The following is a 24502-nucleotide window of genomic DNA, read 5'->3' as shown; positions in this document are numbered from 1 at the left end:
AAAAACAAAAAAAAAAATTACACCTAGGACAGTTAGCTGATGGGGGGGAAGTATTGATAACCATAAAGGTTGGTTCCAGGCTGGGGACATTACCACATGCCTGGAATCCCTGCACTTTGGGGACCGAGTTGGGAAGATTGCTTGAAGACAGGAGTTGAAGACCAGCTTGGGTAAGGATATAGCAATATCCCATCTCCACAGAAATGTAAAAATCGGCTGAGTTAGGAGGCATGCACTAATAGTTGTAGCTACTTGGGAAGGAGAGGCTGAGGCAGGAGGCTCGGGTCCGGGGGTTGGAGGCTGCAGTGAAGTCTGATGGGCACCACCGTGCTCTCCAGCCTGGGCAACAGAGTAAGACCCTGTCTTTCAATTTAAAATTCGTTCTAGGGTTGTAGAATAGATAAAAAGCTATAGGGATATAAGGGGAATCCCAGCTATATTTTGTATTCCAATTTCATATTGACATGCTGTATCAAGATTGCTTTTTTGTTTTAAAGGCTTCTATGTTGAGAACATGTCTGGAGTTAAAGGTATTAGTATATTCAGCAGATCTTTATTGGCATGATAGCTTAGGAATGAATGACTTGAACTCATTCACATTTAGAGAGGTTGTCAAATTGAGAACTGGGCAGAGCTACCTACTCTAAAAATGACCCTAAATTGGTTGAGGAAATTAGATCCCAAAGATTCTTAGTGAATTTTGAAGTCTTCATCAGTATATCCATATTAAAGGGAGATGAAAAAAGAAAAAAGCTGAAATGAAGTGTGGGCTAACAGGACAACTGGATTTAAGAATCAGTCTTTTAAAAAGGGCTAACTTGCCAGAGCTTGGTAGCTCTTCTTGGTGGCTAGACCCAGAAGAGAACATTAACAATCACTGCAATGTGGCTCTCAGGAAACCACATCCCTAGGAGAAAGGGGAGAAAACCACATCAACGGATCACCCCATGGGACAACAGAATCTGAACAGCAGCCCTTGAGCCCCCAGATCTTTCCTCTTAGTCCACCCCAATGAGAAGGAACCAGAAAAGCAATTCTGGTAATATGACAAGGTTCTTTAATATCCCCAAAAGCTGACCAGCAATAGATCCAAATCAAGAAGAAATCTCTGAATTGCCAGAAAAAACAATTCAGAAGGTCAATCACTAAGCTACTCAAGGAGGCACCAGAGAAAGGTGAAGTCTAACTTAAATTTTTAAAAATACAGGTTTAAAAGGGCTAACTTGAAGATAAATCTTTTGAAGATAAAATCGACTCCAACTCTTCAGAGGAACTAAGGTGACCTTGATGGACGGTGGAAGGAATCATGACATCCAATTCCTTTTAAATAAAAATTTGACGAGTTACAGACTTTGGAATGCTTCAGACTGGGTTGAAACCCTGGATTTTTTTAGCTAACAACTTGGGGAAACTGTCTATTGGCAACATGAGAACAGACCAATATATACCAGACACTGGTAATTTATAAAGAAAAAGCTTTTAATGGACTCAGTTACACATGGCTGGGGAGAGACCCCACAATCATGGCAGATGGTCTTACCTGGAGGCAGGCAAGAGGGAACTTGGGCGGGGAAAACCACCCTTTATATAAAACCATCAGCTCTCATGAGATGTATTCACCATCACAAGAACACAGGAAAGACCTCCCATGATTCAATCACCTCCTACCAGGTCCCTCTAATGACATGTGGGAATTGTGGGAGCTATGATTCCAGATGAGATTTGGGTAGGGGCACAGACAAACCATATCAGCATTGTTTGCCCTTCTCGAGCTTTGGCTTCCTCATATATAAAATGAGGATGGAATAGTAACAGACTCAGGCTTCCCAGGCCCACTCTGATGAAATTAAATCCTTATGAGTGAAGTTCAGGCAGGGGTATTTCATGAAAGCATTTCATGTGATTCTGATGTGTGGCCAGGTTTGAGAACCTCTTGAATAGATCTAAAGCATTCTATCTCAAATTTTAGGCTGTATGCCATGCAAATCACCTAGACTTGAACACTAGCAACCCAAATTGCCAGGGTCTGAAAAGGGACTCAGATCTGCCTTGTGAGCAGGCTCTCCAGGTGCTTCTGATGCAGGCAACCCATGGACCACATTTAGAGGGGAGGAAAAAAATGCCTTCCGCTCTTTCATCTTTGATGTACTAAGAATCTGCTGGGGAAAAGGTATCGAGTGGGCTGTATTGATTAGAAAGAGAATCTTTATTTTAAGCAGCAGAAAAAGGGTTGGTTTTCAGAAATAGAATTTAAGTGAAAATGTGTAGGTCAGCAGGACATTGTACAGACAAACATAAGGGGGAAAGGGATGGTAAAAGGTGTTGCTTGGGACCTCTGTGATGAGGATGCCAAGAGCACGGTGTCTGACTGTAGATCTGAGGGCCCATGGAAGTCTCAACTGCTTATGATTCATTCCTGTTTCCTCTATTATCCACTCCCCATGAAAATTACAAGACAAGCCTTATAAGACTAGATGTTGGTTCTGAGAATAGGCTATGAAATCTGTGGCTTCTTGCGGGCGCACTCTGTCTTTTTACTTGCTGAAGGAACCTGGCATGTTGTGAGCTACCCTACAGATAGGCCTTCGTGGCTGTGAACTAAGAAATGAAGGCCCCTGGCTACAGTCAGCCAAAAAAAAAAAAAACCTCAGGCCCCAGTTCAGTCGGCAAGGACTTGAATCCTGCTAATAGCGTTGAAAGTAAGCTGGGAAATGGATCCTTTCCCAGCCAACACTTTACATGATAGTGGCCCCCACCAACACTGATTGCAGCCTGTTGCAAAACCCTGAGCAACCTGGACCTGTGGCCCACAGAAACTATAAATTTTTTTTTTTTTTTCTTTGAGACAGGGTCTTGCTCTGTCGCTGACGCTGGAATGCCGTAGGCGATCTTGGCTCACTGTAGCGTCAACCTGGACCTCCTGGACTTCACGTGTTCCTGTTTCAGCCTACTGAGTAGTAGCTGGGACTACAGGTCTGTACCTTGGTGTTCAGCTAATTTTTTGAGTCAGGGTCTCTTGATGTTGCCTAGCCTGGTCTTGAACTCTTACTCTCAAATGATCCTCTTGCCTTGGCCTTCGAAATCTTACAGGTGTGAACCACTGTTCCCAACCATGTTATTTTAAGCTATTTGGAGGTAACGTGTTATGCTGCAACAAATAACTTATGCAAAGACTTAAATTAATGGGACTAATGATCTGGCAGCTCTCTAGGAAAGTCCTGGGAAAGCTATACCAGTGACAGTCCTGTGGGTCTTGGGACATTTCCAAGGCTTTGCTTTTAAGACCAAGCTTCTAATCTGGCTCCACCAATTTCTAGTAGCTGTGTAGCCTTCTCACTTCTGAGACCTGGTTTTCCTATCCAGAAAATAGAGATGGCCTTGTCTACCTTGAAAGTTACGAATTGGTGATGAAGTGGTTCTTACCACAAAGACAGTAATGCTTTTTACTTTGACGGAAACAAGCAGTTTTACAAGGTATGGTCAGGAGGATTTCTGGACTCTAGTGAACAAGCTGAGTAATCTCCTTGAGTATGAGAGGAGTCCGACTAGGATACGATAGAACTCCCTCGGTAGCAGTAATAGGTTACTTAGCAGTTGACAGTTAATCTGAAGGGAATCCTGGGTGAGCCCGAATCTAGTTAGGAGAAACTTGAAACGAATGTGAAGAAATTCAAAAAGCACACCTTTTGTTCACCTGGAAGAAGGTGCAAATATCCACATAGTAAACTTTCTATGGAGCTGCCTGGAAAGGAACGGCCGGGTGGCTTTTACGGGCTAAGAAGTCACCAGCTAACAACTAGCAAGGAAGTGGGGACCTTAATCTTACCTCCATGAGGAACCAAACTTCGTTGACAACCTTGATGAGTTAGGAAGATGATCTCAAGCCTCGTGGGGAATAAGCCATAGTCAACCTCAGTTGTAGCTGGGGAGATCCTGAGCCCAGGGTCCATTTCTAATCCATGCCTAGACTTCTTGACCCCCTGGAAATTGTAAGAACTCAAATGTGTGCTTTAAAGTTACTAAGCATGCCTAATTTATTTTACAGCAATAGACATTAATACTCAAGGTTAGGATGGTTCACCTAATGGTATGTCAGGCACATTTGTAATGTTTTATTCTGTTACCGGAAAAGGGGTCCCGATCCAGACCCCAAGAGGAGGGTTCTTGCATCTTGCCTAAGAAAGAATTCAGAGCGAGTCCATAGGGTAAAGTGAAAGCAAATTTATTAAGGAATTAAAGGAATAAAGAGTGGCTACAGCATAGTACAGCGGCATAGGCTACTCAATTGAGTATACTTGTTTAGCATATGATCAAGAAATAACTAAGTATATCATTCATGAGTTTTCCTGGAAAGGGGCAGGCAATTCCCTGAACCCAGCGTTTCTCCCCTTTTTAGACTACATAGGGTAACTTCTGGACATTGCCATGGCATTTGTTAAACTGTCATGGTCCTGGTGAGAGTGTCTTTTAGCATGCTAATGTATTATAATTAGCATATAATGAGCAGTGAGGGGGGAACCAGGGGTCACTTTCATCAGTATTCTGGTTCTGGTGGGTTTTGGCTGGCTTCCTGTTTCATCAACAGCGTCTTTATGACCTACATCCTGTGATCCCAATCCTGCGTACCTCCCATCTCATCCTGTGATAAGAATGCCTAACCACCTAGGAATAGGGTCCAGCAGGTCTTCCCCCTATTTGACCCCACCTCTATTCAAGATGAAGTCGCTGTTTCAAAGCCTCTGACATATTTCAAATGCCTCTGACTATACTTATTCTATTTTGATAATCCCTAGTGCTCAGCACTCTGCGGAAAGGTGGAGCATTGTTGATGAGCGAAGAAACAGGTAAAAGAATGAACAAAGAGGGGGTAGGGTTCCTACCCCTTGGGTATTGAGAGTGAAGAAAGAATAGTGCTGCTAAAATGGCTGCTCCTAAATCACGCTCCTTGATACGCCTTAGGAGTTAAGGTCTCCTTTGGGACTTAGGATTTGCTGACTCGGCCAACACAATCCCTAAAAGATAAGCTTCTAGTATGTGCTGGGTTATTTCCCAAAAACCTGAGCATCCATGACAACCAGAAGTAAATTAAATGAATGGCTGGCTTTTTAAGAAGATAGCTGCCGGTGAAGAGGAAGCCAGTGTTTGCACTTCTGAGAAGTATGGGGGCAGAAGCAGAACTTTTACTCAGACTGATGACAGTGATAAATCGGATGCCAGCATCACCCATGGGATCAGCCTGAATGATCGTGGTCTCAGTCCTGAGGCTTATGCTAAGGTAAGACTTAGAAATAAGGTGACAGAGGGCTGGGTGCGCTGGCTCACACCTGTAATCCCAGTACTTTCGGAGGCCGAGGTGGGTGGATCACTTGAGATCAGGAGTTTGAGACCAACCTGGCCAACGTGGTGAAACCCCATCTCTACTAAAAATATATAAAATTTAGCCAACATGGTGAAATATGGTGAAATCTCATCTCTCCTAAAAATACAAAAATTAACCGGGTGTGGTGGTAGGTACCTGTAGTCTGAGCTACTTTGGGAGGCCGAGGCAGGAGAGTCACTTGAACCCAGGAGAGGTGCAGGTTGCAGTGAGCTGAGATCACGCCATTGTACTCCAGCCTGGTCAACACAGCGAGACTCCATCTCAAAGATGGCCAACAGCATCCTTCAATGGTTTGTAGCTGCATTATCCAATGTGGGCACCTCAAGCTGAGCTAGATACGGGTTTTTAAAAGAAATTTGATTTTTAGAGTTGGGGTCTTGCTCTCTCCTCAAGACTGGAGTGCAGTGGTGCTATCAGGTCAATGAAGTCTGGAACTCCTGGGCTCAAACAATGTTGCCCAGGCTCATCTCATACCCCGCCTTGGTCTCTCAAAGTGTTGATTATAGGCATGAGCTACCATGCCTGGCCAGATGTGGCTTTTGAGCACTGGCGATATGGCTGGTTCAAACTGAAATGTGCTGTAAAATTTATGCCAAGTACCAAGGCTTAGCATGAAGATGTAAAATCGCCTTATTTCTCTATTCATGACATGTTGAAATACTATTTTTAATATTGAGTTAAGTAAAATAGACTGGTTTAACTTATTTTTACTTCTGTGGCATGTCTGCTAGACAACTTAAAATTATATATGCATCTTGCCTTATATTTCTGGTAGACAGTGCCAGTTTAAAGCATGAGGAAATCTATACTGGAGGAGGCAAGGCCAAGAAAACTGAAGCAAAATCAAACTTGGACTAAAATACGACAAGTCTATATGGTTACTAGATAAGTAAATCATGATACTTTTACACTTTCAAATCTAATATTAATCAGAATAGGAAGAGTTTTCCAGTCTTTTCTCTCCCTGTCCCTTCCCTTCTATTTCCCTCCCCTCTCATACAGTCCTCTCATTTCCTCTGCCTTTTTTTTTTTCCTTAGGGTCTTGTGCTGTCATCCAGGCTTGAGTGCACTGGTGTGATCTCAGTTCACTGCAACCTCTGCCTCCTGGGTTCAAGTGATCCTCCCACCTCAGCCTCTGAAATAGCTGGGACTACAGGCACATGCTACCATGCCTGGGTAATGTTTTTGGTATTTTTTTTGTAGGAGGGGGTCTCACCAGGTTGGTTAGGAATAGTCTCAAACTCCTGGGCTCAAGTGATCCGTGGATGTCAGCCTCCCAGTGTTGAGATTACAGGTGTCAGCCACCATGCCTGGCCTATACTTCGTGCTTTGTAGACGGGATGACTTTAAAGTCATCTTAAGTGACCATACTGTTAAAAAAAAAAAAAAAAAAATGACTTATTGGGACCGTCTCATTCTTAGAGATATTTTAATCTCGTTGGCTATCTAATAAACCTTCCTCCAGACCCAGGATCTATCAGTGCAATGCCTCGTTGAGTTCCTGGCTGGTTGGCAGTAAGGGAGTAGGCATTCTAGGAGAATGGAAAGAGCTGTTCTGTCTCAGGTAGTCATTGCTTGGTTTAGATGCCTGCTTCTAGGAAGGAATGTGGACACTGTGCTCCCAAGCTTCCAACTTCTCAAGGGGACACATTCTATGAAATCTCCCCATTTTCAAACACTGGAAGTTAAATATCTTGTAGATACCTGTCCATACCCAACAATAGTCTTAGGGGGCATTCAGTTTCCAAAGCCACCAGGGAGGTGGGTTCCATTCTACACCTTGGACTGAGTCATGGCATCCTTGTGACTGATGTGGAGAGGCTAAGAACATTTATTTCTTTCCTAGCACTGGTACCCAGGAATTTAGAGGTTGGGGCAGGGATATTGAAGAAAATGGTCATGGCCTATTGGGGAGTCGCAGGGATGAAACATTAGTTCTTATCCCAATATTGCAGTTGCAGCCTTGGCTGATCAATTCTCCTCCCCTCTCCAAACCCCAAACACAGACCCGTATGGACATGGATGCTGCTCTGTTAGAAGAGAAACCAAGTTGGTAGGAAACCCAATTGTCAGTATGTAGTGAGTTTTAAAATACTAAGTTCAGTTTGCCTTGGAATATTGCTTGTCTCCTGGAGCGTAAATAGATCTCTCTTATCTAACCCTAGTATCTATGGGGCAAAGGGTGGGTCTTGGTACCTATAACAATTTGTTGTTGGAGTTGAGTGTTGCGTTTCATTTCAAATCTATATCAAAGTGACAAATTTGAAAATATCTTGAGGCAAATAAGGAAATACATCTAAAAAATATCTTGAGGCAAATGAGAGGAGAGGGGTGAAGATTTTACTGCACGTTTTCCATCTCACCTTTTTCCGACAATTGGCTTTCATAGTAATTATATTTCCTTCTATTTTACTAAGGAGGATGTGGGGATTTAATATGGTTGGGCATCTTGGCTGACAACCAAGGGGTGGAGCTTGAGTTTTACACATGGGGCAGAGTGGCTCTGATGCCTTGTGTTTCTCTACATTTGTGGATACGCACTGCAGATATGCAAAGCACACGCGGGTTCCTAGGTGGCTGCCAGTGGAGTACACCCAGATAGCAAAGCACAGTTAAAAAGTTCAAGAATATCTCTCAATAGGTGAGCAGTCTGCCAGGTTTTCCAAATTCAACCTCACTTCACGCTGTCTTGTGGTTATAAAAATGCAGCACCTCTTTTCAACGTAGGTCTTTCCCCCATCCTCCCCCAAATGGAGGGTAACTTTTTAAGACTCTAAAGCCTCAGTGTTGCACAATCTTAATGAATCGTCATCAAAATCCAATGAGGCATTTCTAAAATTGGAAAACTGAGCCCCAGAGAGGCTAAATTGCCAAAGTCACACAGCTGGGAAGAAGATGGAAGATAGAAGAGGTGGGATCTAAAGTGACATTCATCTAGAATTTTTTTACAAAACGACAAAGGCTGGACATATGGTGGCTCATGCCTATAATCCTAGCACTTTGGGAGACCAAGGCAGGAGGGGATCATTTGAGCTCGGGATTTCAAGACGAGCCTGGGCATCCTAGTGAGACATCATATCTAAAAATAAAACTTGAAAGAGGAAAAAGACCTCTAACCACTAAATTTTGCTGTCTATTATGCTGCATGCCTAAATCTTTGGCTTAGTGAAACAACAAAGATCTAGTGTCTTTCCATCAGCGTAGAGTCAGTTATTTTTGAGTGATAGAAAAATTTTAGGAAGAGGAGTTGATTTTTTTTTTTTTTTTCCCCCCGCCATGCGTGGCATAATCATTTTGAATGTCGGTATTTGTTGTAACTAACACAAAGTTTTGCGGGTTTTTCCTTTTTTCATAAAAGGTGTACTACCTCACCTCCCCTTCACACACTTTTTGGGGTGAGAGAACAGATCTTTGGGAAAAAAAGGGAAAATAGTAGAAAGAACAATACATCATCTAGTCATGCAATTTAGGAAAATAAAGGAAAAAAGCAGCAGCAAGCCAGTTACGCTGACAGCCCTGTCCAGCTGAGCGGCAGTTCGGCTGCTGCTGAAATCCTGCTTACAGTAATGAATTTCAATGCCACTTGCCAGCCTAGGAGTGTTTGAGGGAGATAAAAGTCGAGCTTGTGTGCTGTGCCTCTGACCTGGTTTTCAGTTGTAGACACCTTTGTGGTGTGCTTGCAGAAAGTTTGGCTTTCCAGATGTGAGCATGAGGGCTTCGTGTTCTGGCCTGTAGTTTTTATTGCTGTCTGCTTTAAGGCAGATTTTTGGAGGGGGGTTGTGGGAGGGTTTCACTTGCTTTATAAGGTTTGCTGGAGTCTGCATGCTGATGAGCTGCCAATTTGCGTTCTGCACCTTCGCAGCCATCACCTGCCCACAGCAGCACCATTACCCTACTTCCTGGGTTTTCTGCTCTATTTTCTACCTGCAGCGGCTATTTTTTTTTTTTTTTTTTTTTTTTTTCCTTTAGAGCCTGGGGAATTCTCTTGCTCTCGCTGACTTTTTGCTTCATTCAAGCAACAAGCCATCTGTCCATTTCAGTCAGGGAGCTTGGATGTCAAAGTCACAGGCACCTGCCCGATTTCATGAGGAATCATCATGGGAGGAGGGGTGGTATGCACCAAAGGAAGACCCTGGGGCCCTCTTGATACCCCACCATCTAAACAAGTGCTTCCTAGGCAGCTGTGCAGTAAAGAGTAAAGAGTGCAATGTGCAGTAAAGAGAAGAATGCTTTGGCTCCTAGCTCCAAGGCTTTTTATACGCTTTGTTAGGTGGGGCAAACTGCTTCCCTAGGCTGCTGCAAGGACTAAGTGCCAGGATATATGCTAAGTGTTTTAGCATGTAGCAACAACTTTGGAGTCAGTGACCATGACTCGGCTCTACCACTTATTAGCCATATGCCCTGGGCATGTCCCTAGCCTTGCTCAAGCTTCTGGTTCCTTATGGGTAGACTGGGGCAATGACAGGACTTATCTTGTGAGGTTGTGAGGATTAAGATAATGATAATAAGTCCCATTTTGCTGATCGCTTACCCTGTCAGTACCTACATGTTCTGTAAGAATTAGCATATATATTTATGGTCTGATAATCTATTATGCACATAGAGACACTAAAAACTAGTTGGTCTCTGCATAGTTTCTTATATGTCTAAAATTGCATAGTTCTATTAAATATATATGTATGTGTGTATGTCCATATACTATATATACTATATCTTTTAACAGTCTGGTTCTGTTGCTCAGGCTGGAGTGTAGTGGTGCAATTACAGCTCACTGCAACCTTGCACTCCCAGGCTCAAAAGATCCTCTTACCTCAGCCTCCCTAGTAGCTGGCACCACAGGGGTGCACCACCACACATGGCTCATCTTTAAATCTTTTGTGGAAACAGGGTCTCCCTATGTTGCCCACACTGGTCTTGAACTCCCAGGCTCAAGTGATCCTCCAGCCTCTGCATGCCTCCCCCTGCCTCCCAAAGTGCTGGGATTATAGGCGTGAGCCACCATGCCCGGCCAAAATGTGTATATTATTTGATCTTTAAAATATTTGAATGTATATGAATATATGTACATTGTACAGATAGATATGTGATTTATTAGATAAAATGCTTTGTTAGGCTAAGTGTTTTGTGTGTTTTAATGTATCTCATTATAAGAACCCTTTAAGGTAATGGTGCAATTATCCCCAATTCATGGGTGAGGTAACTGAAAGAGGTTAGGAGAGGTTCTAAATGCCTTCTGTATGAACTTAGACACTTGTGTAAACACACAGATTACATATTTTGGAGAGTGGCAATGTATTAAATTTTATCTATTGTTAATAGATGTTATAATACTTGGTCCTTTTAGAAAATGACACTACTACTTTTAAATCCTCTATATTCACAATGCCACCTTGCTACTGAGATAGTTGGCAAATTCCACCCCTTTGAGATAGTTGGCAAATTCCCTTCTTCAGGCCAGATACCTGTGATCCAATCAGCCTTTACTGGCCACAGAGGCTTCACTTTTCGCCGCCCTCACCCCCCACCCCCCAGGTCTTCCAGGAGGGCAACCGGTGCACAGCATGTAAGTCTAGACCCTTCAAAAGGGCCAAGGTTCAACCCCAAATCTACCTCCCTTTTTAAACTGCAGAGAGCAGCAATGAGATGCCCTGGCTTTACCCATGGGTCAAAGGATTCGGTTTTATGCTCTGAGATGAACTGGTTCTTGGTCCAATATCAAGCATCAGGTTCAGTGCTGAGCAGTTGTACAATAAGCATTTTGGACCCTTCAGAAAAGGACTGCAGCTTGTGAGTTTACATGCAAATCTAATATATTCATGTATACACATACATGTATTATCCAGCATGAAGAAAAAACACGAACTCCCTCCCCCACCAAAAAGGCTTTGTAAGTTTTCCAACAAAAGATTATTTTGAGAACATTCAGTCTCAGGTATTCACTGGTTTAACAAACCTTTCTCATGACACCCTGTGATTGAGAATATGCTTTTGATGTATAGGTACATGTAGGTATGTGCTTGTGGATGGATGCACAGAGATCCCATGTACACATGTACATGCGTGCACACACATCTTTCAGCTCTCGCAACGGTGTATCCTCTCTGGAGGAAGAACTAAGCATGAACACAATCACGAAAATCACTGGACGATGGTACCTCCCAGGTGATGATGGTTTTAACCTCACGAGTGCTGAAAGCAGGGGGGTCTAGGAATCTGCTTTTTAAAGCTCACCAGGTTCTAAGAAGGTCTGTAGCACATAGGTTGGATGGACACTCTCAGCAGTAACAAAGCTTTCGCTTGTGTGCACGTGTGTGTATACGTGAGAGGAGTGCTCACGAAAACTGCATTTCCTTCCAAAATGGCTACTTCCCAGGAAGTAGAAAGAGGCTTCAGAAGACATAAGTAGTAAAAGTTGTCAGGATGTTGACTGGGAACTTAGATAGTGGTCCAAACTAAACTGTATCTGTAATATTTTTGTTAAGATGGAGAAGATTTTACTGTTCAACATCTTGCTTTAAGAAATAAATAGTTGGCCAGGCACGGTGGCTCGTGCCTGTCATCCCAGCACTTTGGGGAGGCCAAGGTGGATGGATTACCCTGAGGGCCAGGAGTTTGAGAACCAGGCTGGCCAACATGGTGAAACCCCATCTCTACTAAAAATGCAAAAAAATAGCTGGATGTGGTAGCAACTGCCTGTAGTCGCAGCTAGTAGTGGGACTGAGGCAGGAGAATCGCTTGAACCTGGTAGGCACAGGTAGCAGTGGGCCGAGATCATGCCACTGCACTCCAGCCTCGGTGACAGAGTGAGACTCCACCTCAAAGAAAAAGCCAGTGGAATGAAGCAATGGCTACCCCTCAGGCATTGTCCATAGAAAATGCCAGCCAGCCTCTATTTCTGCACGAAGCATATGCATGGCATATGGGCTTCCTTTGGGCTTATTTTCTCACCTCTGCCCACACTCTAGGGGGGAGGACAAGAGTGGGATGGCAAGAATCTGCATCCACTGGCCAGGTCTCTCAAACTCGTTCGCTTCTGCCATCAGTTTTTAAATTTCACATAAAACTTAGATGCTTATCTCTATTTTAGATAAGAGCCTGCTTTTGGAGATTCTAATGTAAATTGTATCTGTCATCACCTCTTATATCCTCCTATTTAGTGGGGAAGTGCTCAGGTATAAACCAGTATTTTAGGAAACCCTTATCTCCCTCCCTGTGAGGATAAAGCTAGTGACTTGTTTTAATTAGGATATCCATACATATTGTGTAAGGAGAGCACAAGCATCCCAAGTTTAACATCACCACCATTACCACCATCACCATGGATAATAAAGTGGGCATAGACTTCGGGGTCAGACAGTTCATGTTGTGCCTCTTTCAACACTGGTTAGATACAGCTTTGGGCAAATCACACGACCTATCGGATCCTTCCTGTCCTCATAAAGTAAGGGGAACACTATCCTGAAGGATCAATTGACATAGGCCAATACAAGTTGATTTATAACCTGCATGATCTTCATATATAAGGAGTTTACAGAGAAGGGATGATGACTTATACTGAAATAAGATGTATGCTGTTAAAACAACCTGCAGTGTGGAAGAATGATTGGAGAACAAAGAGCCTGCAGGTGGCACACAGGGTTAAACTCATGTATAAAGTTCTCATTGGTCAGGTGAGAACATGCCTCGTCAGTTAAGGGTGTACATTCTGGAATCCTAGGGTGAGCACCTGCTTGCTGTGTGACCTTGGAGAAATTAATCTGTTTACTTCACCTGTGGATAATAGCGTGCAGTTGAAGTACTGCTGCAAGCACTTTACAGAGATTGCTTTCTTCTGCATAACAATATTAGGTCAGTGCGATTATCATCCTGAGGTGTAGGTAAGGAAACTGAGGCACACTGCTTTGGTTTAATTCATCCTGGATTGCCACCAGCAAGTGACAGAATCAGGGTGTACACTCAATGCTTCTAGAACGCACATTTGAAAAACCTTTGTGTTACCACCTTATTAAGAATATTAAGATAAAATGAGAGAAGATTAAGATATTAAGTAACTAAATGGGGTGGACAGTTCAACTCTGATAAGATTTTTAAATAAGGAACACATGACTTTTGGCTCGTAATGGGCACTCCATGTATGTGAACTCTATCAGTTGCTATATTTTTTTCATCTTATCCAAGGTCTCCCAAAAAGTCGTTAATAGCTCGAACATATTTGAGATGAGTGATGTATCTCGTTTTAAACCGAAGACTTGACACTTCCATGCTGGGAGACGGCTAAGCTTAGTTCACTTTCTTAAACAGCTGGGGTGAGTTCCACTGACTTCTTTGGAAAAATGGGTGAGGAAGGGAAGCACTTAGAACCAGAAAACCAGGGCACTTGCCAGAGGCATCTGGTCTACTGGCAGCCAGGGCAGCCTGCTGCTCACTTAAGCAATACCCAACCCCCCTACCCCATCTCCGGGTGGGCCCAAGTGCAGTCACACCTGTGGACAATGAATCCACCCACTGAGAGAACTCATAGAAGCCAAAGAAGTCAGAACACCAACTTGTACCTTTTCAGACTAAGCTTTTATTTTTTTGATATTACAAACCATTTTTCTTTATTCACAAACCACTGTAAGTGATATAAACACTAATTTCTAAAGACAGATATACACATTTTCTGGGTTTGCAGATTGCGTGATGTGTGTTTTAAGAAGTCACTATATGCCACACATAATAGTAATTTTCCATAATTCATAATAGCAATAGTTATTTAGATAAATGAAAACATTCCAAATAAATACTGTTTAAAAAAAATCCAAAATGTTTGTTTACATCTCTGACATACATTTTTAAAATGACTTATCGGCATCTTGGAGTGCCTAGACAAAAGATTCTGCAACATCAGTTGGCACCCACTTACTCTAAATGATTTTATTAAAACTACATACAGTCATGGGGGAAAGTACAGCTCATTGATGAAAATCAAAACCGCAAATGAATTTTACTTTAACCAACACAGTAAGAATTCTATGTGATTCGAAACACAATACAAATTCTGGATTTTGACATCTGAGGCAATTGGGAGAAATCTATTCTCCATAGCCCCCCTGCTTCCTACTCTTTCTTCCCTTCAGAGGATGCCATCGTATTTTAATAACTCGTTTCCTTTAAGAACATCAACCAGGCACCCATTGCCATAACACTATTTTCCAGGGGGGGGGAATGAGAATGTCTCAGTGATGCTATAAAACACCCCCTTGCCCCTCCCCTCACCCACCCAAAGAAGTGTGTTGAAAAGAACACTTCGTATGCTTTTGGCTGATAAACCTTCTCCCCCTCCCCCTTTTCTCTTTCCAAGATCACTATCTGTCTTAGATATCGAAGCTACAGAAACTTTGTTTTCAAATCTTGTGAAACTTTATTGATGGTTTAATATCCAACTGATCTTACGGCATGCACATAGGATGGCAAGAGAAAGCTGGATCACACTTTTTTTTTTTTTAAGTTTTGTTTGGTTTTGTTTTAAAGCAGAGTTGTTACAGCGGATTGGCAGGTTCACAGCGGTGAGTTGATAACTTACTGAAGTGCGTGCCACAGGGCCTGCACTGTACACATGAGGACTTAACCTATGGCAGCAAAACTACTCAGGGACAGCCTGCTGCTGTTTTCATTTAAATACAAAAACAGGAAGACCCGTGACAGATACCCCAACTTAGGTTAACTTGTAAACAAGACAACGTGGAAAGCTCAAACAGAAGTACAGACAAACTGCAATTTTTCGCCTGTGTCACTCTGGCCCTGCATCCAAGAAAGGGGGGGGAGACTTTGTTCTTTTGGGATGAAGAGGATGGATCTACTTTGTTGTTGTTTTTTGCATCCTTCTGACAAGTGTCCTGGGCCATGGAGACAGAACTAAAGAGATCATTTGGAGATAATCCTTGGGTATGGGAAAGAGGTGGAAGGGCAGGATCTCACGGACTGAAAAATTGCAGATTGCTCACACAACGCAGTCACGTTTCAAAAAGTACCAAGCTGATGAAAATACCATGATTATCTCTACTCAATGATTGCAATACTTGTAAAATGCTTCTATAAATCCGAATATGATTATCATGTAATTCCATAAAAATTATACGTCTGTCTCTAACAGTTGTTCTACTAGGCTAAAACTAAAGCTTCATAGACTGTTTCTAGAACTTAACAACTCCACTGCACAGATGTAAATTTTATACATTTTTTAACTGGTACAAAGAATTTAAGTTATTACTTTCTTTTTTTGGAAAAAAAGAAAAAAATAGAAACAGTGCTTTTTATCACCTTTTTATTAATGTTATTTTTTCCCTCCCATAATATAAAAGTCAGCAATGATATCAATAATTTATTATACTGGAAGAAATATAAAAAGAATGTTTGTTGATGGCCTAACTAGTGGGGTTTTTTTCCCCCGTAAATAGCGAGTGGTTAAGAAGCTGAATACTGCCGGGTGGAATGGTTTAAAGGGTGGGTTTGCACAGCTTCATTCAACTCAGATGCACAAGTGCTACTAGAAGCACCCCCTTAACAACATAACCTTTGGCTTGAACTGGCAATGAGTAACTTAGAACCATGGATAAATGATTGTTGGTGCAGTGGGTCGTTTAGATTCATCAGTTACAATTTTTTTTGTCTTTCAGCCAAACCCCAGTTCCAATCCCCTAAGCCCCTCCCAACTTCCCCTTTCACAAAATAAAATAATGCAGATGCAGAAAAAAATGACTACTGTAGTCACTTACACTCTTCCCAAACAGCTGATAACCCCAGTTAGCTTAATATTCAGCATATATAATTCATTTACATAATATAGCACTCTGGATATGGCCCTAAACCAGTTTTTATTCATATCTAGCATCTGTCTAGATCAACCACAAAAACTCCTACAGCCAGCAACCAAACTACGGAACCTTCAGAAATTAAAGACCCACAATATTAAAATACACAGAACAAAATATCTGAGGTATAAGATAAAAAATGTAATTTTTTTCCTTTTTATTTGTATTTTATTTTATTTTTTTTTTTAGAGTTGCTAAAATGATGTACTACTGCATGTATTGCAATACTCAGGCCTCGGAAAGCTTCCTTTCTCCCCACATTGGAAGGTTTTTATGGTTTTGTCATTTAGTATGGAGCAAAACGGTTGTATCCCCCTCGGTATATACTAGCCTGCAATGAAGAAAGAACGAGACCCACATCATCAGCATGGCTCCTAGTCTTGGCATCAGTCAAAGGTGCAAAAGCATTCTGAAACAAAGCAATTTGAGGGGTGTGTTTTTTACATTTTCCTTTTGCAACATGTGGATCATCAAAAAGACTAATGTGAAAAATAGACACTCAAAACCAACCGAAATGGAGGCACCCCCTACCCATCCCAGGTCATTCTTGGAGAACTAAAGATAGGGCCATTCTTGACCCTCCCCAATAGCTCCTCCTAAAGAAATTCCCTGTAAAACCAAATTCTTTCAGCCCAGTCCTCTTAGCTAAAAGGACTCTTACAAGCTGGACAACTGAAGGATTTTCACTGTCTCATTTTTTTATTGGACTGGATTAAGCTTCCCCAAGGGAACAGAATAATCTACACTTGAGGCTGAATGTGAACCATTTACTGAATGTAATTCAACGCGTCAACACACTCCTCAAGTGGACGAGGTGTTGAAGCAGAGCTGTTGAATGCAGAATTGGGATGAAAATCTCAATCTACTTCTTGACTTGACTCTGCAAGCTGTATGGAATCTGATCTTCAGAAGGGAAGTTGTATAGATGAATTGCTTGATGTAATTAAGCTTGTGCAAAACAATGTTTCCAAATCATGGCTGAATTTCTACGACTGAGCATCAGTGAAGTGTCTGGCCATGGCTTTAATGGCTACAAGGTGGCACTTAACGATTTCCTTTTTCTAAAAGTATTGGCAATTCAAATGAATGCCTACGGGGATTCATTTTTAGGATAAGGACTGATATTCTTGATCCAAGCAGAAAAACTGCATGCCAAAGCTTTGTAATGATTGCATATGCTCTCACGTGATGGCCACGTCTTACTGTACTCAAGAGTTTCAGTGCATAGAAGTTTGAACAAGTACAGGCAAGTTCACCCCACCCTTACCTCCCATTTTTCACCCTCCCCCCACCCGCTCCCAAAACAAAAACCCAGACCTGCCCCAAAACAAAAGACAACCCCCAAACCCAGCTGATTCCTTCTACTTTCTTATTTACTAGGTACACAAAGTGTGCCCCTCTCTATTTTCTTTCCTGGGCGACTATGACTTTAAACATGAATTGTAATAGGGGAGGAGAGGCAGTCAGATTCTCAGCTGCCTGACAGCAGAGGCCTGGAAGTGTGCAGCTTAGCTCCTCTGAAGTCTGTGCTGGGGCTGGAACCTTGGGGCTATGTGAATGAGCAGCAAGGGAGGAAAAAAGAAAAAAAAAGTTCTGCATTGACACTGCATTCTGTTAGTGATGGATTTAATTATCAAAATGACTAATTATTCCATTAAGGTAAGTGCTCTGCTAGGTGAGACTTGCAAAATTAGAAATATAATAACTTACATGCACTACATTGCCAAGAAATAAAGACATTTATCAAGTTTACTGGGAGGATTAATGTGGCATTTTAGCTGCTGTTAGCACAAGAGACAAATTCAATTAAGGGGAAGTGAGAGGACGTCAACCCGTACTGAGGTCCCAGCTTGGGGGAAGGAAGGGGGGGACGCAAGAAGTTGAGGACAAGGAGAAACTGGTACTCACCATGGCACCAACGCCGTAGGTGGGGGCTGGAGCAAGTGCGTGGTGGTAGGGGTCGGCAGCATAAACTCGTCCGTAACTGAAAGGAAAATAGAGGTGAAGATTGATCCATAGTATACAATTACAAAATAACAATCATAAAATCCAAAATACCAAGACAGTATGGAGGGGTGTCCTACTCATCTTGGAGTAAGAAACAAATTCTACTTTGCCATGTAATATGAGTTCATCTGTGCACAATGCATTTTTTGTGCATATAACATGGCTGATCATATTGCTATGTTTAACAGATAAATATATATACATACACACATACATATACATAATATATAATTTTTTCTGTCTCCCCACATAACATTGATTCTACACTGCTGAAGTAACTGCCTTAGAAATTGAGGTAGGCAAGAAAGTAACAACTTGAAGTATTAAGCCCAGCACCCCCACTGAGGGTGGTATGTTTATTCTCAAGAGTGCCTTTTTCCCCTGATTCAACTGTCACCATTATAGGAAAGGGTGAAGTGAACCTGTCTGAAGTTAGTGTCCAGCATCTTAGAATGGAAATGAACAAGTGTATTTGAATGGAAGCACCCTTTTGAAGGGTCTGTGGGACCCCTATTCCCGTTCAATCAGACTGATTTGGTTTTGATCCTATTTCAGAACTTCAGTCTTATTCATCGATGGCCAGGTTCTGGGAAAGGGAGAGAGGCATTTGAAACAACAAATCTTAATGACATTTATTCATCTTTGTGTTTTTCTGTTGCTACCATCCTACTCCTTGTCATGGCTTCTGGTATAGGCTTTAGAATAAAAATGGAGAAGAGATGGAAACCAAGTGTACTGAATGCCTGCTAAATATCTGGAAGTTTTTTTTTTTTTAATAAAGGAATCGGATGTGAAGTCACTTGCTCAAGGTCACATAACTAGACAGCTAATTCTTGAATTTTTTTTTTGGTTGGGGGGGGATAGGGGAGACAGTCTTGCTGTGTAGCCCAGGCTGGTTCAAAACTCCAGGGTTCAAGTAATCTACCTGCCTCAGCCTCCCAAAATGTTAGGATTACAGGCATGAGCCACTACACCCAGCCTGATCCTTGAATCTCTTAAGGCAACTTCCATGCTTGTTCCACTGTATTCTCTGCCCATACTTGTTTGCCCTGCCAGATAAATGGTGCTATTTTAATACTGACTGAAGCTGAGGTCCGTTCCTTGAAAGCTGATTCTGGAATAGAGATTCCTGCGCAAGTGACTTATAGAAGGGGGTACCCTTAAGAGGAAGAGAGGGACAACTAGGTCAGAGCAAGGAAAAAAAAAGCAAGGTCTGAGATGAAGAATATCTGCCACCTGATCCTGTGAGTTTCTTGCTACAGCTGTTTCCACCTGGAGGCAAGCGGGTTGGCTTTTTAATGCCCACGTACGTTTTAACCATTAGCTGTGGGCTTTCCTGAGGAGTGAGTGATGCACCACTGAGTTTGATGCCCCACTGAGTTAAAGTGGCTTCCTGACATGGCACAATTTTCTGGAGAAGGGAGCAGCTGTACCTGTTGGCAACCAACATTCACAGCAGCTCAGGATGAATGCATCAGCCACTCAGTGGGATCTACATGGTTTTTTGACTTAGACCATTTCCTGAATGAAGGAACAAGGCTGGAAGAAATGGGTCTGTCTGCATTATCAACCTTAAACTCATCTCCCATCCCTTAGAGTCCAGTTTGCATGTACTTTTCCCCTCTCCTTTCCTGTTTTCCCCTATTTTCCTTCCAATCTTTCTCATAGTTGGTAGATAAGTCATACCAATCCAATACATGCTTGACCCCTCACACTGTGGAGTCTGGGAAGGTGAAGGAAACGGGATGATGGACCTTCTCAGACTCCAAGTTAGACCCTAGTAGGTGGAATAAAACAATTATACTACGTTTGCATGGGCATGTTCCAACTCTTAAGCCCATCTGCCTGTGTCAAAGGGCACTGAGTGTGCAAATAATCTAGATGAGGCTTTCAGCTTCAGGATTCTCCTGATCCTCAAACAATGACATGAAGGGACGCCTCTCTTCTGAGGCGAATAATGCACTTTTCATGTGGCAAAGCTATTTCATAAATAGGATATAAACTGCAAAGGCAAACTGAAATCTTTGAGACTTTAAGTGATGTTATGGCATGGTGTTACTTCAAAACAAATGTGAAAAGATGCAAATTCAGATATTTCATTTTGAAAATGGGGGAAATGATTTTACTGTGGCAATAATTTCCTCTTCTAGGGAGACACTACATGGGCAGTTTGAAAGTATTTAATAAAAGTGTAGCTCTCACCTTTTTACTACTGCATACTTTAATGGTAAATTCTATAACACTGGGCATAGTTTCAACCTTGGTGGAAAACCCAAGGTAACAATTCGGCAGTATTTTCTTCCAAGGCAGAAGGAAAATACAGCAGCACTGAACTATTCCTCAGAAATGAGCTGACTTCTTTTCTCCTCAGGGTGACCTCTACCTTCAGAATCCAATGGTTTTATTATGATTAATAAATTTCATTTCCACAGAGGAAAAGAGACCATGTCAGCTCAAACTGAAAGCCAGGAGGCTCCTTTTCAGATGCTAATTTCTAAACACGCCCTTGTGTGACACTACAATTTAGACACAAGGTTATTAGGGAAGATGTGGACTTGAGTGCTACGTTTGCAGCAGATATGCCAAGCACGTCAGCAATCTGATACACACAGAGCTGGGTAAGCACAGCCCGGAGACAGAGCAAGGCAATGCCCAGGACATCTACAGGAATAATGGGAAGATGTCTTATGGTCGCCATGTTAGGACATGACCTGCAATATGGTCATCCTCCATACTATGCATCCCTGGCCAAAGTGTGCAGTACTGCAGTCAGATCATGATCTCCATGTCCCCACTTCCCATTCATCAGTAATTTCGGAAGAAATCTTAAATGTGTCCACGCACACGATGACTACACCAATATAAACCACTAGTAGTTCATCAAAACCAACTCAACAGCCTGAAATCTTGTCTTTGTTCAACCCTTGCTCCTTCAAACCAGCAGCTATTTACATGTATCAAATCTCTCAAGTCCATCTATCCACTTAAGTATAAATTTATATACATCTAAATCCTATCACTCCCTGCTTAAAACCTTCAATGGCTTTCCATTGACCCTAGAATAAAATCCAAACTTAAATAAGCTGCCTCTGTCCCTCTTTCAATCTTCATCTTCCTTCCCTTGGCCCTTGGTTACTGGTTACTGTGCTCCAGGCACACAGGATTTTTTTTTTTTTTTTTTTTTTTTTTTTTTTTTTTTTTGAGACGGAGTCTTGCTCTGTTGCCCAGGCTGGAGTGCAGTGGTGCAGTCTCCACTCACTGCAAGCTACACCTCCCAGGTTCACACTATTCTTCTGCCTTCAGCCTCCTGAGTAGCTGGGACAATAGGCACTTGCCACCATGCCTGGCTAATATTTTTTGTATTTTTAATAGAGATGGGGTTTCACCATGTTAGCCAGGATGGTCTCAATCTCCTGACCTGGTGATCCACCTGCCTCAGCCTCCCAAAGGGCTGGGATTACAGGCGTGTGAGCCACTGCACCCGGCCCACACAGCCTTTTTAACTCGTTTCTGTACACATGCAAATCCATTCTCTGCTGAGTCTTGGCACTTGCTCACCCTCCACCTGACTTTGAGCTTTTATGTTTCAAATCAAATCTCTCTTCCCTAGAGAGAAAGAGATGCTTCCTTCTCTGGCTCGCTGCCTTTTTCTTTTTTTTCTTTTTTTTTTTTTTTTTTTCTTTTTTTTTTTAGTCAGTCTTGCTCTCTTCCCCAGGCTGGATTGCAGTGGCACGATCTCAGCTCACTCTAACCTCTGCCTCCCAGGTTCAAGCAATTCTCCTGCCTCAGCCTCCCTAGTAGCTGGGATTGAAGGCACCCACTACCATGCCTGGCTAATTTTTACATTTTTCAGTAGAGAACAGTGTTTCACCACATTGGCCAGGCTGGTCTTGAACTCCTAACCTCAAGTGATTTGCCCACCTGGGCCTCCCAAAGTGCTAGGATTAGACGTGAGCTACCGCACCCAGCCTGACTGCTCTTCAAGGGCACTTTCCAACTTCATCCCTACCCATTCATGTCATATAGCAACTCTAATCTTAAATCCCGCCCCACCCGATCATTTACCTTTCACCCTCCTGGAATGAGAGCTCCAGGCAGGCTGGGGCAGTGTCTATTTTGTCTGCCTTTACACATCCCCAGTGTCTAGCACAGCCCTTGCCACAGTGCAGGTAGAAAGGGGCAGGCCAATGGTACCGCAGGAGAGGAGGCAGCAAGATGAAGGAGTAAAGAGGGAAATGGGGCCTGGGAGATACTCATGCCAGTAATTACGATCCCACTAGTAGAATCTATCAGTAGAGTCTTTCAGATACACTTTTGGAAGATTCCGGGTCAACTGCTCCATGGCACATTCAGAACCCTTCAAGACAGAAGAAAAGTTTCTGGGGACTTCTAGAAATAGTGTATAATGTGTTTACATCGCTTCTGTGAGTTTGCAAAACACTGGCCAAGTTGCCCTAAAACTCATCAAAAGCCTTTGGGGGAAAAACTAAACAAAGATACCATAGAGGACTGCTTTCCTGGCGAACTCAAAATAGATTGCAACCATCATGAGACCTCATCTTTTTGACCTTTAGCAACAAGTGTTAAAACTGGGAAGCAACCAGAGACCTTGCAGATTCAGTACTTGGGGCAAGAAGATCCAGGTCTGAGTTCTGCTTTGATGATGTCCTTGCTCTCATGACTTGACAGAGCATGCTCTCTGAGCCTTGTCTTCCTCATTTGTAAAGTAATAATTTTCTGACTGAGCCCTGCCTAATTCAAGGTGCATTCAAGAAAACCAGGTAGATTTTAAGCCACGTACAGCTACAGGAGATCATCATGCATGGCTTCTTAGATGGTATTTCACAAACCAATTTCTCCCTCCTTGCCCAGACTTTTGGTCTGCAGAGGCAAGTGAAAGATTCTGTTCTAATATAATCACATGCAACTCTACCGATCAAATTACAGATGCTTTTGGAGTCAAGATCTAATTTATGAGTTACAGATGTCGTTTAAATAGATACACTTACTTGCACTTAAGGTCGTGTTGGAGCAAAATGAATAAGGATTCGGCCTCTTGAATTGGGAATATGAACCCATGTTAAAGTGCTTTATTAACTACCGAGACATGTTAGTAAGAAGTACTATGTACATCTAGTTGAAACAAGCTGGATGCTAACAAAATACAGTGGGCCCACGTTGGCATTCCACACAAGGGTTTTAACACAATTTTCTTATAGGGCCACAGTAAGAACACTAATTTTCACTGTATTTTACTCCCTATTTTGATGAGGGGCGTTTATGCCCTGGGAACTTTCATTCTTCCATTAGTATCATCTCCCCATGCTTCCCACCCCAGAGATAGCTGGGTGAATCCTGTGGAACAGAAAGATGAGTTGAAATCTATTCAGTCCTCAGATGGAGTTCAAAAGGTAGCAAAGACATCCTAAACAGCCAAATTGCAGCAAGAACGTACATGGGCTTTGTACCCTTTCCAACACAGAGAAGGGCTACAGAGGATGCATTCAAAATGGGATGCCTCACCAGGGATCAATGAATGGCCCTGGTCTCTGCAACACAGTTAAGGGACTACAGAGCCTCCCTCATTATATGTAAGACATAGTCTTAAGTATTTGGGAAAATTAATCCATGCAAGTCACACACTTACCATACAGCATACCAACAGGGCACCAACCATGGTTCAATGGTTCTAAAAGCATGCTCTTTAGAGAGCCATGGTCTAGCTAAAGGGATGTTCTTTCACTTTCCTGTATAGGGTCAAACGAGATCTGAGCTTCAACAAGGCCCACTGACTAGTTCTGTGGTCTATCCCACTAGGTGGGGTGCTCTGGGGCACCAGGTAAGAAGGGGGACATCAGAAGGTAACCTTCACCCAGGAAGAAGTGATTCTTATCCCACTCAGATATTCATCCTATTTCATTGCCCTCATTTTTAGGCTTTGAGGACTTTTCCAAATGAAAAATAAATGATGTGTTGAAGACAATCCTTCGGTTTGCACTGTTGCTGATATCATTACCAATGAGTTGTTGCTTTTCTCCATCCGGAGGAACTGCATCTGGAACACACATTCCAGGCCAAGTGTTCTGCCTTTGGACAAAATGCTCGGTTTTCAGCAATTCTCAAGGGCTGGAAAGGAGTCACAGCCAATATCGGCCAGGAAAAGAAAGAACAAGACCAGAGGGGAGGGCACGTGGCTTCTGAGTTCTGCAGCACTGCCCCAGCTACTGCTTTACTTCCTTTCCTCATCCAACTACAAATCAAT

At 42.5% G+C, this 24502-nt stretch overlaps 1 protein-coding gene across 31 annotated transcripts in view; it reads right to left on the bottom strand.

The window, feature by feature from the left end:
- Nucleotides 1-14224: 14224 nt before the first annotated feature.
- RBFOX1 (RNA binding fox-1 homolog 1) overlaps nucleotides 14225-24502 on the bottom strand; it is a 2485439-nt gene continuing 2475161 nt past the window's right edge. For 20 of the 31 annotated variants that reach the window (XM_073015143.1, XM_073015144.1, XM_073015158.1 and 17 more), the window contains 2 exons: nucleotides 18142-18217; nucleotides 14225-16642 (listed from right to left, as the gene is read on the bottom strand). In XM_073015143.1, coding sequence (XP_072871244.1) covers nucleotide 16642; nucleotides 18142-18217 — 77 coding nt within the window. In that variant the 3' untranslated portion in view covers nucleotides 14225-16641. Of the gene's footprint in view, nucleotides 17783-18141; nucleotides 18218-24502 lie in introns of all 31 variants that reach the window. The other 11 variants (XM_037989528.2, XM_037989529.2, XM_037989533.2 and 8 more) reach the window with 1 other exon arrangement.

The sequence above is a fragment of the Chlorocebus sabaeus genome, chromosome 5 (genome assembly GCF_047675955.1).
Source record: "Chlorocebus sabaeus isolate Y175 chromosome 5, mChlSab1.0.hap1, whole genome shotgun sequence".
NCBI classification, from domain to species: Eukaryota; Metazoa; Chordata; class Mammalia; order Primates; family Cercopithecidae; genus Chlorocebus; species Chlorocebus sabaeus.
Note: the sequence above shows the minus strand (reverse complement) of the source record. Positions and strands in the feature narration are given on the sequence as shown.